We start from the raw sequence: 17,356 nt of genomic DNA on the forward strand, positions 1-17,356 counted from the left end.
GAGGCAGACAGAGAGGGGGAGGCGAAGGAGGAGGCAGACAGAGAGGGGGAGGCGAAGGAGGAGGCAGACAGAGAGGGGGAGGCGAAGGAGGAGACAGACAGAGAGGGGGAGGCGAAGGAGGAGACAGACAGAGAGGGGGAGGCGAAGGAGGAGACAGACAGAGAGGGGGAGGCGAAGGAGGAGACAGACAGAGAGGGGGAGGCGAAGGAGGAGACAGACAGAAAGGGGGAGGCGAAGGAGGAGACAGACAGAGAGGGGGAGGTGAAGGAGGAGACGGACACAGAGGGGGATGAAAAGGAGATGGACAGAGAGAAGGGTAGAAAGGAGATGATGGACACAGAGGGGGGTGAGGAGGAGATGGACAGAGGGGGGTTGGGGGGGGGGGGGGGTTGACGGAGTTGTTGGGCTAATAGAAGACTGGAATAAATATATACCTGGGCAGTGCCAAGTACTCAGCTAGTATACTTCAATGTAAACAAAGAAAATATTTTTTTATTACAGCGTAAGTTTTACCTGAATTTAGAGAAATGGCACTGCTAGCCTTGAACAAGGCTTCAAGTTATATCGTAGAATTGGATGTACAGCCGGTGGTCTGCGTCTTCCCAATACGATGTCTCAGGGAACACCTGATGAAGATGCCGAGTTACGTCATTGAAATATCGTGTTGCGAAGATTCAGACCACTGGCAGTACATCCTATTATACGAGATGACTACAAATCACCAGGAAAGTCTTAGAAATTATAAGGCTTCAAGTATCTGATTTTACACTCTTAGTGGCAACTCTAAGGGCATTATCCAGACGAGTGTCAGTGATCCAAAATCAGACTACACACTGAACATGTTTCATTTTAGAGAAACTGACGCAAAATGTGCAGCAAGATAGTTAATACCGATCTATTCTTCCCTGGGAACATGTTATGTTATGTTATGTTAACCGGGGACCTAGAAACAACAGAGAGGCTTCGTCCCCACTGCAGCCACAGTGGTCCGCTACCCCACGACGACTACCGCAGTCCATTTCAGCCCTCTGCCGCCCCACAACGAACCCAGGGTTATTGTGCGGTTCAGTCCCCAATGGACCCCCCAGGAAATGTCTCACACCAGACGAGTGTAACCCCTATGTTTGCGTGGTAGAGTAATGGTGGTGTACACGTAAGTGGAGAACTTGTTTTCACAGCAATCGCCAACGTGGTGTAGCTGAGGTCTTATGAGCATGTGTCCAGAAATGCAATGCAGATACGGTAGATGGCACTGACGAATGACAGTTCCTCTGACCATGTCTCATGTGTTTCTTGGGTATGATTATGTGTATCCTGCAATACAATTGCTATTATACCTATTACATGCAGTCCCATGGAGGCCACTTTGAAATCTGTTCTGACGTGGATGCGATGCAGCTCCGTACTCTGTTTTGGGATGATTTGTTGGCATTGCACGCAAACTATTTCCGGACACATGTTCATAGGACCTTTTTTCCTCCATTTCCAGTTCGAAATCTGTCCCTGCAGGTTGTCGATTATATTAATGTTCACCCTCTATAAGAGTGAGAACCCACAGCACTTTATTTTCACAGGGTACCAAGCATTCAATAATGAATGTAAATATTGAACACCTAGTGACTGTTATGGTACATGTCAGTGATTTAGAAGGTCACAGTTGGCTCCATTAAGCACCTAGTTTTTCTTTCTTCACAAGTTAAACTTCCCAACTATTTGGGTTATATACTATTTTTGGTTTAAGGAAATGATGTGTGTGTTATATGTTATGTTACCAAAAACTGCCATGGGTTGCAGACAGCCTATACCAGGGTCGTATATGGGTTGGGCACATCTGGTCTGCTGTCTTCCGGATCTTGTGGACAGATAGGGTGGGCAGGGTTTTGCATGACAGTTGTTTGTGGATTCCTTGTCAATTCCTACCATGGAGACTTTAGATTCCAGGCTGGTCACAACACATGAGCATAAAATGTATTAGAAAAATTCTATGACAGACCGACATCAGTGATATGGGCCTATAAATTAGTGCACCTTATTGACAATATTTCTTGAAAATCTATGCATTTTTTCCTACCCTTAGACCTCTTAGTTCCTCCAGTAACCTATGACAGACTGTTGCTAGATGAGGAGCAAGTTCTTTTGCATGCTAGACATAAGAGTCATGTACGTTTCCCATTAGGTCTGACAGCCTTCCCTATGTTAAGCAGTTTTTGTTGATTTTCCAGTGTGCAGTCACCCATCTCAATATCTATCAGTTTGATGTTTGTGCAAGGACTGAAAGGAAGAACTATAGTATGATTTTCTTGGAAAAACAGTTTTAGAAGATTGAAGTTAGTGTTTTGGCCTTCTCTCTGTTATCTCTATTTAGATGCCAGCATAGTCCCTCGGTGGCTGGATAGATGACTTTGATCAAGTTACTGACTTAATGTAAGATGATAATTAGTTAGGATTTTGGGCAGATAGTATTATACTTTTGAGTTCGATGGATGCCTCAAGTGTGGCTTTGTTTACAGTCATTATGGTTTCTTTCAGTTTTTGTTTGATGACAAGGATTTGGACTACATTGTAACCTATGCTTAAGCTCAATTTGCTCTCCAGGAGCTTTCTAACATTGGTGTTGAAGCACAGGGGCCTTTCCCACATCAAATTTTTGCTAGGCCCATTCCTTTTGAAGGCATACTGAACTTTGCTCTTGATTCAGTCAGCCCATCAGTCCTTACTGAAGACTACTGTGTAGAACACCAATGTTACATAAATTCACAACAGCAAAGCAAATCAGTGATTGCAGAATACTACATCGATAATGACTATGGAGTATAAGAACATGAATGTTTTGGTCTCTACTGAGAATGTTGTAAGAGAAACCACTGACAATAAATTAGCTCATTAATTTATAAAAGGATTGAGTGTTTTGTTTGAGTGCGGCATGGGATACAGCTCTTCCTCTAGCGGAAAAGCATATTGGCAAAGGTATCCATGGCACTACTACTGATTCTGTGTAGCATAAGGGGTGATCAAAAAGATCCCCTTTCATGGTGTTGCTGCAGCATATATGCAATGATGTGCGACTCCAATACTGGTATAAAAGCACAGACATGTAGGCAAGGGATTGGTGTGGTAATTGTGTTTTTCCAACCTGCATGTGGTAAATATGGGAACATAAGCTATGGTGACATTATTACCAAATGCATCCAAACAGGACCAATGTGCTGTATTCTTTTCTTGGCTGATGAAGGACAAACATTGATAGACACCTATCGGAGACTGAAGAATGTGTACTGGGCAGGATGTCTGTCGGAAACTCCTGTTGTGGAATGGTGAGCCAAGTTCCGTGCTAGTCATGGTTCAACATTAGGTGATGATCAATCTGGGAGGCCAGTATTATCCATTACGGACAACTGAGACACACTCAAGTACCCTCCCCACAATACTGATCTCTCCTCATGTGCTTATCACACCTTCAGTCCCTTAAAAAAGGCCTTGGAGGGTCGATGATTGCAGTTGGATGACAGTGTGCAGCAGGCAACTACAGACTTCTTCGTGCAGCAGGACATGTTTTACCAAACAACTACCGTCAACCTGGTATGTCGGTAGGATGAGTGCCTCAGCGCTCACAGCAATTTTGTCTAGTTGGCATACCGATTTGGGAATGTATGCTCTTCAAATGGAAACTTTTTGATCACCCTTTGTACATCTTTCTGCACTGTCTTCCATATAAGCCACACCTACACAGCCCTTCAAACCATGTTTGTATATGGAGGAGCACCAACAAATTAGGCTGCAGTTCATGCCTTGAAAATGGCAGGGAAGTTACCTGTCAAAATACCACAGTTTTTGACACGTTTACCTGAGACCAATACTGTGAGTTATTCAAACCTGCAAAGATTGTCTAATTGTACTACACATTTTCAGACAGAGAATAATATTTTATGTTGACTGTTCAGGTAATTTGAAATTTTTCACACTTACTTAGTAGAAAATATTCCTACCTTTATTTCTATTTACATCTGTAATCAGTGATGCTATTGTGGACTTATGACAACTGATTCCCTGCTCTACATCAACTGAGTCAAACAGTTTGAGCCTGCTTGTAACCAGGAGATTCAAGACATTAAGTCTAATGAGTCAAATCTCTGATTAACGGCTCAAGGTAATTTTTGGATAAAGCATTTAGAATAGTCCTTTCCCACCCACTATATTCACTATCCCAGTTAAAGTTCAGTATGAAATTGAAGAGTAACATCTGACTTTTCCAAGAAATAGTCCACCATGACGACTTATGAGGCAGGGGGTCTATAAGAGAACCAGATCATCATGTTACACATCATCATATTACTCACAGCTATAAACATAAATCTTCCACCAGCATCCAATCTATCTGTACAATACAGGGTGACTATAATCAAAGTTAAGCTTTCAAAATGCTGTAGAAATAACACCACTAGTCAGAATGACGTCAAATTGCAATGTAATATTATCGAAGAAGGGGGAAAACATATGGAAAAAAAAGTGTAAAAATTCATCAATAGATGGCACTGTATGTGTCAGAATATGTAAATGAAACACCTGTCATGCACACAACCCACTGAAGTTGGTATAAACACACCAGGTGCACAGCTTTTCTCCTTTTGCATCTGCGACGTTCATCATGACTGTCTCAGTGTAGGATCGTGCTCTGCTTGTAAAGCTATATTACAAGAATGATGACGTGTACACGTTGCTCTGCAGAAGTTGCAGACACTGAAGGGTTTGAAAAAAGGCATTGGTCTAATGACTGCCATGGGTTTGGAGAAAATTATTCAGATTCGAAAAGATGGGTTCTTTTGGTGCGCAACCTGGTAGAGAGAGGAAACTAATTGATTCAACATCAGTGGAAGCAGTGACCACAGTAGGAAGAGACGAGTGGTGGTGTGCAAACATGTAGTGCATGGATAATTTTCCGAACACTGGACATACCCACGAGCACAGTGCGTAAAATCCTAAGAAACATCCTTCTTTACTACCCATTCAAAATTATCCATGTGCACGAGTTCCTTCCTGTTGACTTTCCAGCAAGAGAGACCTTTGCTTTAGAATTTCTTGCTCACATGGAAGTGGACAGACACAGCTCACTTCCATCTGACAGGATATGTCAATACACAGAATTGTCGAATATGTGCAACGGTAGCTTAACTTTAATTATAATCACCCTGTATAACACTCCAATCATAATCTTCAAATTTTGTTGCTATTTACTTGTGGTTTCAGCTAGCTTTCTGTTCACTACCCTTGTAACTTCTGTTACCCACCACAGTACACAAATTGTAAGCTAATCTAATCTCTTTTGACTATTCTGTATCCTCTAACCCAACTCCCTTATATATGCTCCCTTTCCCCTCTCAATATCCCAAATAGTCATTGCCCATTCCATTCCTCTTCAGCTTATCCACTATTTGGTGAGTAGTCATCTATTTTCATATACATATTATCTCGATTATAGGTTTTCTGTTAATGTAATCAGGTCTTTCCAGTGTCATAAATTCTTGGCATGGGTAATTACTTCTGAGTGAAGAGATATATTGGGCAAAGAGATGGCAAAATAACACAGTATTGTGTTACAAAGGATAATATCAGTTATATGATTATTCAGTTCTGTAGTGATATGTGCAAAGTTGTGGAACAGATTAAAATTGTCTGCCAAACTGTGATGAACTCAAACTCATTTATTTTGCATTCAATGCCCATACTGACAGATATCCAGATTTCTTGGCATTTCTGCACCTGTTTCTCACAAGTCAAACAAGATGTTGAGCATTAATGCTGCTGCTCTTCGGACACGTTTGACATCTCTGTTAGTTCAATCTGATATGGACCTTATCCATTTACAAGTATTCCAGTACAAATTGCACAATCGCATTTAAATAAAAAACACATAAATAAAATAAAAAATTTGAAAAACAAAAAACTTTAAACACACTTGGCATGCAAGGTGCCTGGGTACAGCCTCTGGAAGATGCTGTGAATTACACAAGCTGTTTAAGTCTCCAGATCCTGCACTGCCATTAGGAATTTCCTTGTTTGTCTCACATAAGAGAGAAAAATACTATTTCTAACAGCTTTACTCATAATAAACTGATGATTGAGAAATTTCTACAAGCCTATGACCTAACCATTATTGTTCTCATGGTCCTCTTTCTTCAAAAAGTAATGATAGTGATGATGGCAATTTTAAAACAGAAAAATGTGGACAGTAATATTTTATTACATTAGTGACTTTGTATATTTATTTATTTTCATTCTAGTGAAACTCTGTCTAGGACACATCTTACATATCCAGAACAGTTTTAACGGGGGAAAGAAAGAAAGAAAATCTGTATCTTGGCAACAGGAATTTCCAAGTCCGTCTATTGCAAAGAGCAAATGACATTCCATTAGTAAGGTATCAATACTTAACAAACACTTTTTACAGCCACCACACTGTGTTCATTTAAAGGGGACACACAAAGCAGAAATTAACAACCACAATTTCTCTTTTTCCAAATTGTCCTTTCATATAATATCCAGGAACAAACATGAACATGTTTTAACATACCATTATTTTTGCATTTGTAAATTTTTATCAGAAAATCTCATTTCAAGTTTGACAAATACATATAATAAAATGTTTATTAGATGAAAACTCATATTTGTAATGTGACCACATTTTATTAGGACATTCAATTAATAAGCCCTCAAAACACAATGCTTTAACAATAAATAATTCTTAAAAGTGATGGGACTTAATTTTTTCGCAGAAATGAAATGTGTCTGTAACACATACTTGAAGAAATGGCACTGTAAAGGTAAGAACAAGAACCTTTCCAATTGTTAGCTTGGTTATATTGACATGAAATGTGTAATTATAAAGTAAAAATGAGCAATCAATCAGTAATGTTTTCTTCACTGTTGAAAGGCATTTCAAAAATACAATAGTATTGGTGGATTTTATTGACCCAACATGAAACAAAAATAAGAAACGAAAAACATTTCTCATATTTATATGAGAACCATGAATCCTCACTGTTCAGATATTGTTGCTCCAGGGGAGTAGGAATTACGTTTGTGAATGATAAATTTTTAAAAATCGGCATAAATTATGAAATTTATAACAAAAGGCATCTCAGTACTCTTCCATATGCCCAATACATGATTTCCAAGTGTCTTTCCAGTACATGTACATCTATACTCTCAAAGTCACCTTGCACTGTGTGGATAAAGGTACATCTGGTACCACTATGAGCCCCCTCCCTCTCCCCCTTTTCCCTGTTCCATTTGTGGCTGGAACATGGGAAGAAAGACTGTCTACAAACCTCCATAGGTGCTATAGTTCCTCTGATTTTCTCATTGTAGTCCTTTCATGCCGTTCCCCACTTACGCTGACTTAAAACAGTTACTCCTAGATATTTTGCTGTGCTTGTGCTTATTCACAGATCTCAGCTTCACTGCAATATAGCTAGTGCTGATGGGTGACTGTCCCATTATGTGTCAACTGCTGATAAATAAACACAGGCTTGCTAGCAAAACCTGTGGAAGGTTTCGAATCACAGCTCTCCTGCGAACCTTGCACAACTAGCACTCCTGGAAGAAAGGATATTGCAGAGACATGGCTTAGCCACAGGCTGGGGGATGTTTCTAGAATGAAATTTTCACTCTACAGCGGAGTGTGGGCTGATATGAAACTTCCTGGCAGATTAAAACTGTGTGCCCGACCGAGACTAACTCGGGACCTTTGCCTTTCGCGGGCAAGTGCTCTCTGTGAAGTTTGGAAGGTAGGAGACGAGGTACTGGCGGAATTAGAGCTGTGAGGATGGGGCGTGAGTCGTGCTTGGGTAGCTCTGTCGGTAGAGCACTTGCCCGCGAAAGGCAAAGGTCCCAAGTTCGATTCTCAGTCTGGCACACCGTTTTAATCTGCCATGAAGTTTCATATCAGCGCACACTCCGCTGCAGAGTGAAAATTTCATTCTAGAGACTTCATATCTTAACCTTCACCAGTAAACAGAAATATGTTTCCCACCAGGTTTACAGAAAAGAAAGCTCCACCACATGAAACAGGGGTGCCAACATCATCCCAGGTGGTGCTACCTTTGACACACTACTACTCTATACTGGTCGTGTGTACACCTGGGAGATGGACAAATAACATTCCACCCAATGAGTACTTAAGATGCTGCCCTGCAGCTAGCCAGCAGTTCCATTCACAGAGCCAGTTGCAGATCATCACTACTTTAGCTAGTCTACAAGTAGCCAAGTAGTCACCAGTGTGAAGCCATTGAAAGCCATCACAAACATCACATTATCTTTTATGTTGAAGTTACTATTTCCAGTAATTTGTCACCTGAAGTGTAATTAAAAAAAAAAAAAAAAAAAATATCAGTGGGCCTCTCTGCCTATTTGTACGCAGTACGTAACATTTATGTTCAGGGTGAACTGCCAGTCCCTACACCAATCGTCAGCCTATTGCAGCTTTTTCTGCAGTTTGTTGCAATTTTCTGGCATTGCTACCTTCTTATAGGCACAGCATCATACCATAGAATAGCCTCATGGATCCTCCAATGGTATCCATTTCTTCATTAATAAAAATTGTGAACAGTAATGGCTGTACCACTTTCTCTGGTGTTAATCCTGACGTTACCTTTAAATATGTTTATTTTGTTTCGTTAAGAACAGTGTGTCGAGCTGTGTGTGTGTAATAAAGTGCTAATCTAGTTGCTTATCTCATTTGATACTCAATAACTTTTAATTTGTTCATCAAACAGCACTACAGAACTGCAGGGGTTGGAGAAAAATATGGATATCCTGTGAGAAATGCATGCCTAGACATAATTGCAGATGCTAGCCAAGCCTGCAAGCTGCACTGCTGTATTTGATCATGAACGGCATTTGTCTGCCATGGTCATAACAATGTTCTGTGTAGCAGTGAGTGCATTATGTCAGAGTTCAGTGAATGTGAACATGGGCAAATTGTTGGTGCTTCTATGGTGGATGCTTCTGTAACCAAGGTAGCCGAAGTGTTTGGTGTTTCAAGAAGCACCACATCGGAGATTTATATACAGAGAAAGTTGAAAAACCTCATCTGCTAATAATGATTACCTGGGATTGCCACTATACTGGAGGCAAGCTCAAAATCTAAACACAGCTGTTCTAATACAGAAGTTTATTGACCTAGACTGCATAAAAATACACAATGATTACTAGTTCCAGCGAAATTGAATCAGCATCTTCAGATCATTTGCACAGAAAAAAATTTTTACAGGGCCAATCCATTTCATCAACTGTTTGCCTTAGTTGGACACAACTTAGAGAGATGGCAAATAGTACTATCTCCTGTCATACAATAAGAGAGAAGCTCTCTGAACAGTGCATAAAAGACATAAATAATATACATAAGACATGTATAAAATCCCTTCATATTGTGTGAAAGGATTTATACACATCTTACATATTTTATTTGTGACTATTGTGCACTGTTCGGGCAGCTATTCTACTACGGAATATCATCTCTGTAAGTTTGTCGAATTAATGTGGACAGTTGATGAAATGGATTGGCTGTGTAAAAATTTTTCTACAAAAATGATCTGAAGATGGCGATTCAGTTTCACTGAAACTAGTGATCACTGTATATTTCTATGTGATCTGACAGAATAAACTTCTGTAATAAAAACAACTGTGTTTATCACCTGCCAAGTTTCAACACAGCTGAAAATGTGTGTTGAATGAGTGCAACAGATGGTCATGGAAGAGGATTCTGACAAAAATTTCCATACCAGAGCGAGTGCTGCAAAAGTTGCTGCAGGACTGATGTCGCAGTCATGAACCTTATCCGCACCGAGACATGAAGGGAGCTCCACAAGCAGATAACTGCAGAGCAAGCTGGAATTCAAAAACCACTTATCAGTGATGCAAATCCCTGTAACAGGAAAGCATGATGCCAAAGCCACAAAATGTGGACCACGGAGCAATAGAAGAATGTAATTTGATTGGGTGAGTCTGGTTTCACATTGTTTCCAACTTCTGGCCAAGTTTACATCCCAAGATTGAAATATGGTGGGGATTCAATGATGGTATGGGCACCCATATTCTGCTATTGCACGAGACCCATGGTTACTCTACAAGTTCGTTTTACCACCAAGGGTTATGTGACTGTTTCAGCTCATCAAGTCAGTATCATGGTACAATGTTTGTTTCCCAATAGTGATGGTACATTTCAAGACAACATGGCAGTGGTTCACACAATTCACATCATTCAGAATTGGTTTTGTGAGCACGAGGATGAATTTTCACATCTCTCCCAGCCACCACAGTCATCAGATTTCAATATTATTGAGCCTTTGTTGTCTACTTTGGAGAGAACAATGCATGATCACTAAGCACCTCCATCATCGTTACCTGAACTTGTCATCATTTTACAGGAAGAATAGTATAACATTTCCTTGAAAACCATACAGGACTTGTATTTATCCATTCTGATACAACTGAAAGCTGTTTTGAATGCCAGCAAGTTTTCTACACCATATCAGACATGCTAAAGAGTTGTGTTTTTGGTGTTTCCATATTTCTATACACGCCCTGTGTATCAAACACCTTCCAGAAGCCAAGGAATGCAGCATCAACTTTGTTGTCACTGTTTATGGCACTCTGGCCCTCATGAACAAGTAGAGAAAATTGAGTTTTGAAATATCCCTGTCTGTGGAGTCCATGTTGATTTTTATAGAGGAATTTTCATTGTCCAACAAATGTCATAATGTTTAAGAATAAAACACATTCCATAATTCTACAACAGATTGACATCAGTGGTACAGACCTATAATTATGTGCATCTGCCCAATGACCCCCCTTGAAAATGGGTATGATATGCACTTTTTCCCATCAATAGGAACCCTCCATCACTCCAACAACCTAAAATAAATTACTGCTAGGTGGAGAGCAAGTTCTTTTGAATTATCTCTGTAGAACCTCATTGGTGTTTCAGCCAGTGAAGTTGCCTACACACTACTTAGTAGTTTCTGTTCCACTATCGCTTATCTCAATATCTACCATTTTAGCACTCATGCATTGACTGAAAGTAGGAGCTGTGTTATGATTTTCTCTGGCGAAACACTTTTGGAAGACCATATTCAGTTTTCCAGATTTTTCTCTCTTTCATCTTCTGTTTTTGGTGCCAGTATGATCACTGAGTGACCAAATTTATGATTTTGATCCACTTGTTGACTATTTCAGACCTAAACTTCTTAGATCATTTGTCAAACTTTTACTTTCGGATTTATTGAAAACTTCTCACATTGTTCTGCTTTGCACTTTGTTCAGCTTTTGTTCATCAACTAGGCTTTGATTTCATTTAAATAAAATGCTGATGCTCACGCTGCTTTGTTCCTAATGTAGCTCTGTCTCAAAGCGTCAATGCCCAAACCCAACTGACTGGATTTAAGTCTGCTGACTTTGTAAGCCATTCCAATACCAATACTTCTTTCTAGATGGGCCTTCAGTTAATTTCTTTCACGAGTGCTAGCTGCTGTTAACTTGCCCAAATTAGATGATAGGAATCTTTTCCGCTAGATAGAGAGATGAAATGGCTGGTGGCATACTTTCTTCTAAAATATGAATGTATTACTCCAAGTCCATCCTGGATGAAAATTCAGCCAATTATCCCACTCAAACTGTCACATTATGCAGCAGTGCCTGTGTGTTCTGGCGAGTAGCATATGTTATGCACTTTTCATAAAAACAGTCCACCATTCTCTTAAGAAAAAGTAGGAGATCCCAGAGGTACTGGAGACAGAAAAGTATGCATGCTTTCCAATGACAAACTGCAATGACTTCTTTCTAGCAGACCTGGAGTCAAAAACCAGTTCCCAGGAGTTCAAGCAATTTTACTTCTTAGTTGTGCATAACAACATGATGCATTTTACCGTCAATAAATCCTTGACCCAGTATCAAATCTGGCTAAATATCCCATAGAAACATATTGTCTTTAGACAACATCAGTCCAACACCAAAGAAAAAAAGGTTTGAAAAGTAAGTAGCAGCACATGCATGGTTTTCGTGACATTATGCATGAAGTGTACAATACGGTTTGATGAAGTAGACCATTATGTTGAACTCTGAACATGTTCTAGGATACTAAAAGAGGAAGATATGACTGATATAGGCTGGTAGCATTCCATGATGGTCTGCAGCCATTTTTGTAGTTGGGTGTGACTTTTTCTCTGTTCCACTCGCTATGAACAGTTCTCTGCTAAGGAGATGCACAGTAAGTTACAACTGATAGCGTGCCAGGACTTCCAGCCATTTACAACTCCAGGGATATGGACTTAACAAAATATATAAAGCAGTAACTGTACACAACAAGTATCACCCTGACACAGGCAGCCGGCAATAGTGCGCGAAATGTTGGTAGTTTTATCATATCACCACATGGTCAAAAAAAAAAAAAAAAAAAAAAAAGAACTCAGGTTGTGAAAACCCACACACTCAACGTAACAACAGAACTATCTGAGATGCAAAATCTCAATTCTGTATACAATTTATCACAAATTTCATGAAGCCCTGGACCTTGTTATGGTCAGTGGATGAGAAATGTGATGCATTGTTAGTATATGGAGATATCAAAGGATCGGAAGGATGAACATCTGCTTCAACGATAGTCTGGGTACAGCCGCCACGTAGTAAGGCCTAGTGGCAAAGCACTTGCCCAGAAACCCAAAGGTTGCAGTACCAAATCTGGGTCAGACCCTAGAATATTTCAGTCAGCATTTAGCCTAATCTTTGCCTCACACTGACGTCAAGGTTTTCCACGAATGAAAAGTTGTTCGGATTCTAGGTTAAACTGTAGGTTCCCTCTCTCCTCGGTAAGATTACTGGGGTAGGAATAAGCACAGGCAAGTCACCAAAGTGGCACAAATTCTAAGACTTCCACTAGACCATTGAACAACACCCAGAATTCTTATTAGACCACCATCATAATGACTGATAGATCTAGAGCAGCACAAGCATTGTGGTTGTTGTGACACCATGACACCAGCAGAGTGGTCATGGCCATAGTCTTGGTAGGTAAGACTTACTCACATATCTCTCTCTCTCTCTCTCTCTCTCTCTCTCTCTGTCTGTCTGTCTGTGTATCTTTTTGTAAAAAAAAAATAATACCTTAAAAATGTCCAGAATGTAACTAGAAGTACAAATTAATTTGCGATGTGAATGTAAAATGACTCGTTCCACATCATTACGATCTACAGTGCAAAATGATCCATGAAACATTTATCTAAGTAATGGTAGCAGTGATGGTGGAGGAGGAACAGTAGTAGAAGTCTTAAGTCGAAATAGGTGATAATGATGATGATGATGATGGGGATGAGGACTAGCAAATACAGCTTAGTTATGAATAACATACATGCATTCATATATACATATATGGTAACAACCTTTTTAGAAAAGATGATCTCAAGCCAGCCTTTGAAAGAACATCAGCCATCATTCTTTCTGTCTCTTCAGATTGTGCATTTCCTTCTAGTGCCTGACCCTGATCTGCAATTAAGTCTTTGTATTTAGGATTTGCAAACAGCCATCTCTGAAACAGTATAAAGTAAGCATGAGGATCAACTGTGGACACACATGCGCACACACACTTAAGCAATTAAAGCAGGTGAATTTTCAATTATAATTGTGGAACACATTCATTCCTTTTATGACAGATATTATTAACTAGACTGCACTATGTACACAAAGTTATCAGCTACAGACTGAAGGAAATCATATACCACTGCATACACAGATTAGAGGAACCTTGCTTCATAGTATATCATTCGAGCTCACCTAACTTTTGTACTTCACTGTGGTTCCTGGAGAAATCTATTGCTCCAAAAACTCTTTCTCCAGATTCCTGCACTGAAAATGCTGTAAGGTGGCATAAACAAGAAACAAGACACCAATGTCTGGATATTTACTTATCAGCGAATATGTCACATTTTGTACCAGTTTTTGGTTCATTTCAAACCTCACCTTAGCCAACATTGGCTAAGCTTCCTCTGGAGTTTTCTATTATTATGACATAAATCTAGTACACCAGCAAACTCTGAAGATAAATGAGCATAAGGTGATATTTAGTTTGGCTTGTGCACAATGTAAGACATCAGCTTCGCTATGAGTTGCCAGTCTTGAAAAGTCTTCGAGATCTTTTAGCTCAACTCTCAGGTAATGAAGCTGTTACCAAAGCAGGGAGATGATACTTTGCGTAATAGCAAATGATGAAGTGGTATCTACCCAGTTCTACTTGTTTTTTAACCATTTAGCAACTCTTGTGTTGCATCACAGAAAATTCAGTTATGAGCTCAGAAACACTATTATGTAACTTGCGCTCACATTTACTAATAACCACAGTTCTCTTGACTGTAAGAGAAGCAGTTGGTGTGCTAAGGTCTACTTGGCACTGCAACTAGACCATGTGCTAACACCTCTTCACAATTCTATGCATTGTACAAATCTTTTGGGCACTGAGGCACGAACAGTATAAAATGAATGATTTCCACATTGAAACAATATGAAAAGTGAATGGAAAATACACAAAAACCAGACTGCTGGATGGACTAAATTCAAGTTTTGTGCACAAGACAGCTATCCAAATAATCAATTTTAAAAAAAGTGACAAACGAAGTTAAAACTGGATCAGAGTTTTGCAACAGAAATTTCCTGTGTTTATAATACAATTACCATATATTTAACTTGTTAAGATACAAATTATTTGGAAGTCAGATAATTATACTTTGGTCCTCAGCCTACTACACATATGTTATCACAAACATTAGATTTATTTAGGTGATCTAATAGCAACTTAAACCAAGCAAACCTCCTTATACTATGCTTGTATTTCTAACAAGTGATGTAATCTGTCCCAACCACATGTAATTCATTGAAATTCATTCTTTTCATAATAAAAATCTATAGTCCAATTAATCACAAGTACCTTGCTTTTCCACTGGTCTTATCATATATATATATATATATATATATATATATATATATATATATATATATATATATATATTTGGGCTGTGGATAGGTACATAAATAAGTAACTACACATTGTGGGGTCAGCTATCAGTTCCGTGTTCTGTTCCGCAGCCCATGCACGCAGGCAAAACACACACACACACACACACACACACACACACACACACACACACACACACACACACACACACACCCCTGACCTTGATCATTCTATTATCTGCAATTTACCAGAAGTTTTTCTTGTAATCCTGCCAGATGTATTGATGGATGATGGCATGCTATCGACATGTCTCACTTCATCTACATCCAGCAGTCACTGCAAGTAATAAACAACACAGTATCTCCAGCTAGCAAGAGGTCACATGGGCATGTCAGATGGCCTATTTATGACGCTCACGCTGCATGCCCAGTCTCACTTCTATTTGCTAGAGAATGTGTTGTTCTGCTGAACAAAGTATTGATGATGACTCTACATTAAATTGGTCATTCTTTGTACCGTTTCATGTTGTGATGGGTCTGCTTGGTAACTGAGTACAGTGACATCTACCTACAGCTGATAACTTCTACTTTGGCAGACTGTCATACCATTCGGGTAAGCGATTAATTTCCATCGAGTGGTTTCTACCACCATAACTGAAGTTGGCGTACTGACAATTGTTTCATTTGTACCCCGGACAATTAACACGATCAGTAATACTTCTGAACAATGTGTCATTTATTCTGTATTTCAGTGTAATCACCAAGTGTTACTTTTGTGATAAACTGGGGACTACAAATGATTTCTATCGCAGTAAAGCTTCTAAATGAATCTTTGTATCAGTGGCAGCATAACCAATCCAAAATAGAGCATCACACAGGATGAGTGCACACTATTCAGCTCAAGAATATGAGCTAACAATCAACATCCTTCGAATGAGAGAGAGGTTTGAGGTTGAGAAAAAGACATAAAACAGGTGTGATATGAATGTAATGTATAGACTATTGACAACAAATTATTTTAAGTATTAGTGCTATACAATATTACTCAAGGTAGTCTGGTGGAACACTGGTCTTCTTCAACCCTGAATCTGCCAGTCTCTGAATTCCATTTGAAACAGCTTATGATACAACGCAGTATGAACATTTTGGACGTTACTGAATTCTCAGAGTTAAAGGTCATGTGTTGTTCTGTTAGCCTAATCATTTGTTTATTGTGAAGTACCAAATTTGTGATAAGTGCATTAAGTCTCATCTACACACTTTTTATACTGCAAGGTCATTTATGAAGTCCTCAATTTGAATATAATTCTGTTATTGTAATAGTCATTCCTATTCACAGTAAAAACATTTATTATAACACATTTTATTGACTTTTTCTTAACACTGGCCAACAAATGTTGATACAGACCATTTTACATTTCAAATTTTACATCACATTTAATATTTTGCCATCTTATTGCTAGAAATTTTCTTAGTACTGTCAAATTGTGTGGTGCACTTGAAACTGGTAAGAAACGCTATACACTCTATGTTATACAACTCTGAAGTTTTTTGCATACACTTTAAAAGTTTGAGGAATACAAAATATTCAATTTTTATTATCTCTTAGCTTAATTATTACAGAAAGTATCCGTTTGAACAATGCATGGGGATAAGGAAATTTACTGTCTACAAATTTCTTAACACTGCAAACACAATCAACAACTAACAATTTATGAAGATGCTTCTAGAAAGTCTCATTTGGTAATTCTCTCATTGATGGTGGTAGCTTGTTATATAGCTTCATTCCTGTGTGTTTAAAAGTACTTTGGATCTTGTACTGCTTTGTAAATTCTACATCTAGTTTATATTTATTTCAAGCTTCATTGGAATGGATAGCTATTTTGCTAGGTAAAGAATTTTTTTGTGGAAAAAAGACATGTTTTAATATAAAGGGAAGGTATGGTCAAGATGCTGAGGTCTCTAAACTGCTTTCGACATGATGATCAGCTTTTAGATCCTGTGACTGCCCTTATAGCTTTCTTCTGCCACAGGAACACTGTTTAAGCACTGTGTGAGTTGTCCCATAGTTTTATTGCATACTGCAGATGAGACAAAGAGAGCACAGTAAGGAGGTAGGAGTAGTTGTTTACTAACCAATGTTTTCAATTTGCTTAACAAAAAAAGGCTACTTTAGATAATTTAGTATGTAACTGTTCGGTGTAGCTGTTCCAAGTCAATTTGGGATCCAGGTGGATTCTGAGAAGTGTAACCAAGTCACACTCTTACTTTTTCATTTAACTTGTGCAGGGAGAAGTACAGAGTTTCTGTCTTGCTATTGTTTAGGACAAGATTGTTTTGTCAAGCCATATGGCTGACTTTT

General features: G+C 39.0%; 1 protein-coding gene across 1 annotated transcript in view; it reads right to left on the bottom strand.

Annotated features, from left to right (window-relative positions):
• The window catches only part of LOC124722646 (peroxisomal targeting signal 1 receptor), a 255,487-nt gene that overhangs the window by 83,235 nt on the left and 154,896 nt on the right, over nt 1–17,356 (bottom strand). Inside the window, exon 10 of the mRNA XM_047247792.1 lies at nt 13,431–13,576. Within this exon, the coding sequence (XP_047103748.1) occupies nt 13,431–13,576 (146 nt within the window). The remainder of the gene's footprint in view (nt 1–13,430; nt 13,577–17,356) is intronic.

The sequence above is a fragment of the Schistocerca piceifrons genome, chromosome X, assembly GCF_021461385.2.
Source record: "Schistocerca piceifrons isolate TAMUIC-IGC-003096 chromosome X, iqSchPice1.1, whole genome shotgun sequence".
In the NCBI taxonomy this organism is placed as follows: Eukaryota; Metazoa; Arthropoda; class Insecta; order Orthoptera; family Acrididae; genus Schistocerca; species Schistocerca piceifrons.